We start from the raw sequence: 10,587 nt of genomic DNA, 5'->3' as shown, positions 1-10,587 counted from the left end.
GTAAAAAATTACTCAAATAGCATGAAAAAGACCCATGTCGAAATCCTTTTTTTATTAGATTTATTCAAAACCTACTTTGAGTTATATCTATTTTATTTTACAATAACAGTCATACTTACCAATGCTTGGACATCAACACTGCCACCCACACCGCCGTTGTGGGACGAACCTTGTTTCTTGCACAATGTTATTGAAAGTACATTTGATAGAACTGTCAACTATACACTGCAAAATGGCGAACAAGAGTACTGTGACAACATGTATGGGATACACACAGAGGGATGGTACAAATTTAGTGGAAATGAGGATGTATTAACAAAACCTCCAAAACCAAGACAATGTGGTTCAGCTACGCCTATATGGTTTGATGGTAAAGTGTTTCTTTTTTTCAAAATTCATTAAATGATGAGTTATTCAATATTCAAAGAAATTTGTTTAAACAAATTTAATTTGAAACAGTTTATCAATTTTATTTTATACTCCAATACATATATATATTTATGTTCATTTCTGCTAAGGTTTTCTATACTTTGACAGGAAAATATCCAACGAGATATGCTGAAGTATTAACAGTAACAGCATGTATGGTGGGAAATGATACAGACTGTGAACACAACTGGAATGTGTCTGTAATGCATTGTGGGGAATATAATGTTGCATACTATGGATCGCCTCAGTATCATACAAATACTGGCTGTGGAAGATATTGTATGGGTAAATATTGGCATTGGTTCAATTTTCATATTTTGTACTGAGTCAGACTTCCCTGTGTAGTTTTAATGTTTTGAGTTTGATTTTGAGTTTGAGTTTGAGTTTGAGTTTGAAAGAGAGAGAGAAAGAGAGAGAGAGAGAGAAAGAGAGGGAAATCTATATATTGTTTATTCAATTACACTCTAGTCACATCGGAATTTTGTTTTTTCTTCAGAATACACCAATGATCCCTGCTCTAACTACAGCGTTATAGACTATGACTTCACAAGACATCAAGACTACTACGATGATACATACATACACACCTGTGATTATCAATGGTCAAAAGGGTGGTATTATTTTGAAGGTGGTTATAACTTATCCACAACCCCGGCAAAATCCGGTCAGTGTGGATCATATAATCCAATTTGGATTAATGGTAAGAATTATCAAACGAAAAGTATAACTAGTTTGATGAGACTTAAAGAGTTTTTTTTCATATTATTATTCATGTTCCGCTCTTTCAAATCAACAAAGTTGTTATGCTGATTTCCCTTTTCAAATGAAGCTTAATTCTGTTTGAACTTCTGATAGAATTGCTTTTTTGAGAACTATTTACAATAATTTCCTTTAAAAGAGTTCGTATGGTGCGTCAAATATATTCCATATCCTGAAATTATAAGTCGCAAAGTTATCTTGGATGCTGTTTAATACCGGTTACAGTGCAGTTGATTTATCATATATTACTGTGATTATTTTTGTTTTGTTATATACAGAAACAATAGAACAAACAGTTGACACAGATATGGTGTATCTTAGAGCATGCGAAGGTTATTCGTACGAATGTGGCTACACCTGGAGCATACCCATGATGGAATGTGGAAGTAGAAATATTATGTATCTTAGACAGAAAGGAATGTGTGGACGATATTGTCTAGGTTGGCATTTATAATAACATCACACATAATATTATAATTATTCAATGAAGGTGAAAATACTAGGGTTCTTTTGTCGATTCTTTATTATGACAACAAATGGCATTTTAGTCGGTTAGATAGACTGTAATGTATTCAGTAACTACAAAATCATATTTCTCATATTGTGCCATCAAAATAATGAAAAACACCATTTGACTCTGTATTGAATTCCAATAAATGCAAAACCATATTTTAAACCATAATCAATATGATCTTTTACTGAGATAAAACCTTATAGTTTTTAAATGTAACAGAATTTCGTCTTTTTAATATGGCTGCCTAATATCGTCAACCAGTATAATCACAGTATTTATACTTCACTCGTTCTATTTGAGCAATCAATATGCGTTGACTGTATATTCATATGTCATATACAGTCACAAATCCGATATCACTTTTCCTCATGAATATTTAAATAGAAAATGCCGATATATATTTAATTATTCATACGACCTCTTCACCCTGTTCTTGTTTCCAATGCATACAATGATGCGTAGATCGACTCAACCTTGTTTCTTTTGCAATTATTGGTAAAACATATTTCATTTGTTAATATTTTTTGTTTGCAACCTATAAATCATTATGTTTCATGCTTATGGTTGATATTTTGATTTAAGTCCATACTCAAACGATTTTGTTCACCATCGAGTGTGAGTTTCAACAGGTAAATATGTAAATTTCATTGTGTTGTTTATTTCTCAGCGAGCATGATTAAAAGGCCCTTTTAAAAGGGATTTTTCCCAACATTTAAATCAAATAAATAACCTTAACGCATTAAACAACCATTGAAAATGTTGTTTTAGATTGCAGTATAAAGACAATAATAGTGCATTGACTTGACATATCAACGATATACGGATTCGGCCCGAAACGGGGAAATAGCTCGACACAGCCTCGCATTTCCCCGTTTCTAAGCCTCATCCTTATTTCGTTGACGCCTAACTTAATTATACTACCAGATATTCTCAATTTTCAACATCAAAATCCATAGTTTGCGTAGGCCAAGATTCAGATACGATATAGTTATCATATTCTTAAGCAAAATAAACAAATCAGTTCATTTCAATATATTGTTTGTTGTAAAATTGCATGAAACGAAAAATGCAGGAGCAACTAAAACAATGTGACGTCATGATATATGTTCCCGTAAACAAAACAAAAATAAATGTAAACACCGAGCGTTTTAAAACAAAACTTTACGACAAAAGAGACGAATATAGCTTCCTAACTGTGAACTTTCCATTTCTAGTAGCGCCTGCATACGGAGTAGATATCTCCCAGTTGATACGATATTTCCAAGCTTGTATTTCCTATCATGATTTCCGTTCACAAGAAATCTATTTAACCATGAGTTCCAAATGGTGAAGTTGGAATCATTCTTTCGTAAATTTTAGGGAAGCAATCACGAGTTGGTTGACCCTTATGGAAAAACCGTTTCACAGATAATATCGGATATGCTCCTTGTGTCGTGACTACAATCCACTTTCCTTTTCACCACAAATTTGACCTACCGAATTAAATTGTTAACCGGGTTTGTAATAACATGAGCAACACGAAGGGTGCCACATATTAAGCAGGATCTGCTTACCTTTCCGGAGCACCTGAAATCACCCCAAGTTTTTGTTGGGCTCTATGTTGTTTCTTGTGTTCTATTTTTTGTCTGTTTGTCTTTTTGTTTTAGCGATGGCGTTGTCAATATGATATGAATAAGAAGATGTGATATGATTGCAAATCAGATATCTTTTCACAAAAACGCGACGGACGCAAGAAATTATTAAAAGGTGTTGTTTTCATTTTTTTCCACAAGTGACCAAAATGACACAGAATTAACAACTATATGTCATCGTTCGGTCTTCAACAATGAGCAAACACCATACCGCATAGTCAGCGGTAAAAGGTCCCGAAATGACAATGTAAAACAATTCAAACGAGAAAACTATCGGACTAATTTATTTTCTATCTATGCGTTTGACTGTTACCAAAGGGACAGTCAAACTCATAGATCATAAATCAACTGACATAAAAACGATGGAGAGGTCAGGCTGGTAAAAATGTCGCTTGCATAATGTTGATGTCTGAACTATAGCCAAACATAAGTTTGGTTAGTCTTCCTTTCGATTCACCGACGTATACCAATACGCAAAGATTACACTCTAAACCGTTGATGACATTTGTAGATTTACAATTCAGATCATCATTACCTCTGGTTAATTAAGACCTTCAAATCAATCCATGTGTTCGTAGATAGTAGATGTTGTTGTGTCCTGTTAAATTGTTATATGATGATGACTGATGTTCCCATATTTTGACTATTTTATTGATTGTGACTGTTTATTTAACGCATCATGTAAATGTAACGGAATTTGATGAGACTGTTATTAAAGTGAGAGGGTTAGCGCTATAGAACCAGGTTTAATCCACCATTTTCTACATTTGAAAATGCCTGTACCAAGTCAGGAATATGACAGTTCTTGTCCATTCGTTTTTGATGCGTTTTGTTTTTTGATTTTGCCATGTGATTATGGACTTTCCAAATTGATTTTCCTCTGAGTTCAGTATTTTTGTGATTTTACTTTTTAATTGAATAGCTAACCGATCATCTGTTTTCATATGCTTATAAGGCTTTCATGGTAAACATAATAACAGAATTTGTCCCATTAGAATTGATATATTTCATGGCATCCGTAGATTCAGGGTAAAATAATCAAATATAAATACCCAAACCCATGGTTAAATGAAAACAAATCTACGGCTGTCAACAACTATTTCTAAAATAACAAAAAGACACACCCATTGACAGTTTGATGTGTTACCTTAACTACAATACAATGGCGCGATATCAGTTTAAATGGTGATCGTTTAAAACACAATAGAAACAGTATATTTCCTTTTTTGTTTGTAGAATCGAGAAACTCCTTCGATGTTTCTACCACACCATCGTATGTATGGGATGAGCCTTGTCATTGGCACAATGTGATAACAAGTAAATTTGATAGATCTGTCAATTATACACTACAAAGTGGAGAATATGAAGAATGTTACGACATGGAAATCTACATGGAAGGATGGTACAAATTTAGTGGGAACGAAATAATACCAACTCATCCTCCTAAGCAAGGACAGTGTGGTTCATCTAGACCTATCTGGCTGGACGGTGAAGATTATATTTATTTCTGACACATATTAATTCAAATATGCAATGTGACTATGATATCGTTTCATTTTACGACTGTCATTCGGAATAGCGAAAAAAATTATCGTGAAAGAATGCTCAACCTGGTTACATGAAAAATCAGGTATAAGATCGTGAATCAAATCTTATTGAGGAAACATTTACAAGGTCAATTACTAATCTAATTTAATGAATAAAATTAAAACCTTACAACAAATAAAAAGTTAAATCACAAAAATAGTGAACTCCGAGGAAAATTCAAAACGGAAAGTATGTAATCAAAATGGCAAAATTAATTGATGAAACACATCGAACGAATGGACAACAACTTTCATATTCTAAACATTCTGTCAAAATGGTTCAACATTATAATCAGTATATGAGAGAAAAAAAATAATCGTTTTTACAAAACTACATAAGGCAGTTTGGTCGTGGACCTTATACCTTATAGATATAACACTATATTTGTCAGTTTTTCCTAAGTTTTGAATTCTTATGCAAATCTAAGATTGAAAATAGAACTCAATCGGCTAAATAACAGTTTTAGCAGCTGGGCATCATGCACAATCCAGGTACATGGATTGGTAGTTTGTCCAAAAAAGTTAGGTAAAATGGCGTAAAGCTATTGTGAACTTACTGATCAAACAATCAAGATAAAAATCTTGATAAATTTCAGTTTATGTCAGTGCAGTCATGAAATAAACAATAAGTTAACTTATATTGCCATAGAATGTACGCATGAATTCGAACGACACTTCATGTACCTGAAAGAAACAACCCTTCAACACAAAAATACGAAGACATTTAGTCTTAAATGATTTTTTGTGTTAGTTGCTATTGGCTTTGTATAAGGTGTCAGTAACTTCGAGTACTTTCAGACATGCACTTAGTGTCTTTCTTTGTTGAGATATAAAGTACCCGGCAACATTCACTCATGTTTTCTGATAGATGTATTTATATTTGTATTCATGTGGTGAGTTTATAATTTCTACTGATTTTTATAGTTTTGTCTTATGCTGTACTGTTAAACCGCTGTCCCAGGTAAACGATATAGTTGGGCGCCCACTTAAATGTTTGAGCCTGCCAATTTCTGAATGTACCTGTCTTCAGTCAGGATCATGTTATTAAGTGGTTGTCGTTTGTGGATGTCTTATATGTTTGTTTTTCGTTTGTTTTTGTCCATATGTCAGACCGTAAGGTTAATCGTTTAAATATTTTTGCATTTTTCATTTCGAGGCCTTTAAAATCTGACTATGCGGTACGTTTTTTGCTTATTGTTGTAGGCCGTACGATGACCAATATTTGTTAGTTTCTGTGTCATTTGGTCTTTTGTGAAGAGTTTTCTCATCGGCAATCATACCACAACTTTTCTTTTATATTTATTTTCAGGACGGATGCATAAAGCATTATTGATACATATATATATATATGTTACAGTGATTATGTAGAATTCCTGAAATTTTAAGGGAATATGTAGAATTATCGGTTCGTGTAGGGATTATATTTAATTAGTAAAAAACATGCCAGGGAGTATGCATAATATCTGAAATGAAGAATTATTTTTATTTATAAAAAAATGAATAAAATTGAATGATTTATTCTATAGAATCATATTAAAACATCATTGTACCCAAACATTGAAAAATATTAAGCTCAATATTTCAAAATGATAATCACAATGTATTAAAATGATATAAGCACAAGGTATTAAAATGATAGGCACAATATATATTAATATATTAGAATGATAGGCACTATAAACAATATATTAAAATGTTATAAATCACAAAGTTTTACAAACTAAATTTGGATGGCATCGACTATTGCATTTTATTTCACATTGCATATTGCCTTGATTTTCTACAGGCATAACTATTTGATTCACACCTGTTTTTTTTATCATAACAACCAGATTTTAAGAAAAACTTGTACTTCACATATGGAATCAGATTTCAGGACACGTCTAAGGGAATTAAAGTTTTAGTACAAATATCTGAAGGTATGAAAAAAAGGGGAATAAGCAACCTTGAACCAATTTTTTGCATAATATCTGAGCAGGATACTATGTTTTGTGGCCAAGAGATATTTTTTTTTTAAATATTGAGGTTCAACAGTTTCAGTTTGATAAAATATATATGGAAAACCTGTTCACTGAAAATTAATTTTGAAGTAGAAGATCAGGAATGAAACCCGTTCCTATGGAAATCTTTGAAGGAATAAAACAAATAATAATAATTTGTCTATATTACTTTTTTATCAAACCAATGATCTTTAAATTATTGATAATCACTGAAATCATATTAGGGAATTTGTAGAATACTTATTAAATGTTCAGTGATTATGTAAAATCACTGGTCATTTTCAGGGAATATATATAATCCCTAATGATTTTAATGATTCTACATAATCTCGGAAACATTAGGTATTCTACATAATTCCTGATTATACAAATTCACTGTAATAACATTAACGGTACCAATTTTCCTGCACCAGATGCGCATTTCGACAATACATGTCTCCTCAGTGATGCTCGTGGCCAAAATATTTGAAATCCAAAGCTTATATAAAAGATTAAGAGCTATAATCTAAAAGGTCAAAACTTTTTTACACAAAAAGGTGTAACATTTACACTTGACAGACCAATGCTTTTATAAATTTGTTCTACGTTTTTTAAACATAGTAGATTTTTTAACAGATTTTGAAATAGAATATTAATTGATTACGTACAGATCCGATCGCAACTCTTGACCGCAGTTAGATATTCATTCACGATAATTTTTCTCGATACACAGAATGACAGTCGTGTTGTTAATGATTTTATATAATAAAAAAAGATGTATATCAGTCACTTTCAAATCTAAAGTTAATAATGCATTTCTTAAATTGAAGATATTGAATAGTTCTCAATTTAGGCCAATTCAAAATGAAAATATGTAAATTTGTTCCTTATCAGGTATGTATCCAACAACATATGGTGAAATAGCCTCAATGACAGCATGCATGGTGGGAAATGAAACCGAATGTGGAAACAGCTGGAATGTTTCTGTAATGCATTGTGATGGATACAATGTTGCACATCTGAAACCTACATATTTCATGACAAGCTGTAGCAGGTATTGTATAGGTGAGGATATTACTGTGCACACTATTAAACTATAAGGCAAACATATGTAAAAGCTAGTTAGACACCTGATTTTTTATTTTAATTTAATGTACATACTACTATAAATTGATGCAAAAGCTACAATTGTTTGCGCATACGCGAGTTCAAAATGTTAATGACATAAACGAAAATGACATATAAAATTATCTTAGTGCTATTACAGTTCTCGGTCGTAAAGTTACTGGTGAAATATACAATTTTCTAACTTAAATTAGGTGTTAAAACATTTCTCGGTCATTAAATAACTGGCCAACAGGAAGAAGAAGCCAACTGCAACCTCTATTGAAATGTGTAAAATATGTGTGAACACTATTTTCAACTGGAATAATCGATAGAGATTTATAATTTTCAGCACTGAGTTATGACAATTGAATTTAAATTTCTCTTTAACATTGAAACGTTTCAAATAATAACTCTTGTAAGTTTGATTTTTTTAGTGTGAATAAATTTTAAAAACACAAATTATGCTTTGCAAACGTAGCTTCTGCTTTGTAAACTAAGCTGTTTTTGTCAATGACATTAACGCTCCTGAATTTACTTTCAGTTTTGATTGGTCCTTTTAGTATCATCTTAATTTCATCTATGTGTAAATGATTGCTTTTGATTTTGTTAATTTTGTTTGTAAAACGCAAGCTTAAAGACCGAACTAACTTAACAAAAGAATGGTGGTAGTGAAACCGTGGTTCAATTTAATGGTTATACAATCATCTACTGTTTTGTTTTACAGAATACACAAATGATCCCTGCTCTAACTACAGCATTATAGACTATGACTTCACAAGACATCAAGACTACTACGATTATTTGTACAATCACAACTGTGATTATCTATGGTCAGACGGCTGGTTTTACTTTGAAGGTGGTTATAACTTATCAACAACCCCGGCTATGTCCGGTCAGTGTGGATCATATAATCCAATTTGGATCAATGGTGAGAAGTTTCATACGTGGAGTGTTTTTTTTCTTTTTAGATTTCTATAGAACTTGTAAGATATAGTCCATCAGTTTGTTGTTCATATAATTTACATATTAAACTTTCTTACGTGCAGTTGAACAGGCATTACTTTTTTTGATACTATTTTACTCCATTTATTTCTTTTCTGGCGGTTTTTACAGTTTGAACTTCTGATACTATATGATTCCATTTTTTTGTTTTCGGTCACTTTTTACAGTTTGAACTTCTGATACAATTTGATCCCATTTATTTGTTTTCCGGCACTTTTTATAATGCATGCATTCTTAATACGTACGTATGGTGCGTCAAATGTATTCGATATCTTAAAACCATTAACAGCAAATCAATCTTCGTTTAAAGAGTAGGTGATATAGCAATTGACAGCTTATTGTGATTTGTTTTGTTATATATAGAAACAATCGAACAAACAGATGACACAGATCTGGTATATCTTAGAGCATGTGAAGGTTATTCGGGCGAATGTGTCTATACCTGGAGCATACCCACGATGCAATGTGGAAGTAGAAAAATTATGTATCTTAGACAGAAAGGAATGTGTGGACGATATTGTCTAGGTTGGTATTGATAAAAAATAAACTTCAGACATAACATTGTAAAAAGTAAAAATGCAAATAAAGTTTGTTTGTTAATAAAGGTTTATATAGTCGGTTCTATAGACAAGTATCATTTTCGTTACTTATTCTGTATGTACAACATAATTATCTTATCTTGTTCAATCAAAGGATGTTCGTATTTGTTAATTGATGCATGCATATAGCAATAAACATGTGTGTTGCTCCATGTTGTATTCTAGTTGTACCAACAGTTCAATCACATTCGGAATACAAATTGATTAAAAACGCCATTTTGGTTACCAATAAATTCTATGAAAAGCTAGATCACATTTTTAACCATTACAATTTTATCTTGAACTCTGATAAAACAATGAAATTGATGTTATTGTTTTGAAAATATAACACTAATCTAAATTTCTCGTAGTTCAAACGAAAAAGTCGAAAACAATTTAAAAACACACAAAAACACAAATTGACAGTTAAAGGTGCCAAGTGCGATATATATTGGCGTGATATCTAATTGGAACAATTTTTTTATAATTAGTTGAAGACATTTTATTTCTTTTTTCTTACAGAAGCTAGAAACTCCTCCGATGTTTTTACCACACCCTCGTATGTATGGGATGAGCCATGTCATTGGCACAATGTAATAACAAGTAAATTTGATAGATCTGTCAATTATACACTACAAAGTGGAGAATATGAAGAATGTTACGACATGGAAATCTACATGGAAGGATGGTACAAATTTAGTGGGAACGAAAGCCTGCCAAATCATCCTCTTAAGTCAGGACAGTGTGGTTCATCTTCTCCTATCTGGCTGGATGGTGAATGATTAATTATTGTTTAATGACATATTTGAGTTTGAAAGTGCAATCTGACTAAGAAATATTTTTAATGTTAATGCTTTCGTATGAATGAAATAAATTGATATCAGTCAATACCATATTTAAAGTTAACAATGCCCTTATAACCCTTATACACATTACAAGACATTGCTTTATTTTCTAGTCGAAACATATTCGTGATGAAAATATTTAAATATTTCATATCAG

General features: G+C 31.8%; 1 protein-coding gene across 1 annotated transcript; it reads left to right on the top strand.

Annotated features, from left to right (window-relative positions):
• Nucleotides 1-500: 500 nt before the first annotated feature.
• On the top strand, nucleotides 501-9,543 carry LOC134687976 (uncharacterized). The gene is made up of 7 exons (XM_063548442.1): nucleotides 501-714; nucleotides 926-1,129; nucleotides 1,467-1,628; nucleotides 4,570-4,821; nucleotides 7,793-7,963; nucleotides 8,730-8,933; nucleotides 9,371-9,543. Exons 1-7 carry the CDS (start codon nucleotides 501-503, stop codon nucleotides 9,541-9,543), a joined length of 1,380 nt encoding a protein of 459 aa, XP_063404512.1.
• The last annotated feature ends 1,044 nt before the right edge of the window (nucleotides 9,544-10,587 follow it).

This window comes from Mytilus trossulus, chromosome 10, assembly GCF_036588685.1.
Source record: "Mytilus trossulus isolate FHL-02 chromosome 10, PNRI_Mtr1.1.1.hap1, whole genome shotgun sequence".
In the NCBI taxonomy this organism is placed as follows: domain Eukaryota; kingdom Metazoa; phylum Mollusca; class Bivalvia; order Mytilida; family Mytilidae; genus Mytilus; species Mytilus trossulus.
The sequence above is the reverse complement of the archived record's forward strand: the minus strand, read 5'-3'. Positions and strand labels throughout refer to the sequence as shown.

What these genes read in the sequence shown, in the direction of transcription:
- LOC134687976 (XM_063548442.1), top strand. Translation starts at nt 501, where the DNA reads ATGTTCATTTCTGCTAAGGTTTTCTATACTTTGACAGGAAAATATCCA. An exon ending in CTGTGGAAGATATTGTATGG is followed by an intron (nt 715 to 925) that starts GTAAATATTGGC and finishes TTTTTTCTTCAG; the next exon opens with AATACACCAATGATCCCTGC. An exon ending in TAATCCAATTTGGATTAATG is followed by an intron (nt 1,130 to 1,466) that starts GTAAGAATTATC and finishes TGTTATATACAG; the next exon opens with AAACAATAGAACAAACAGTT.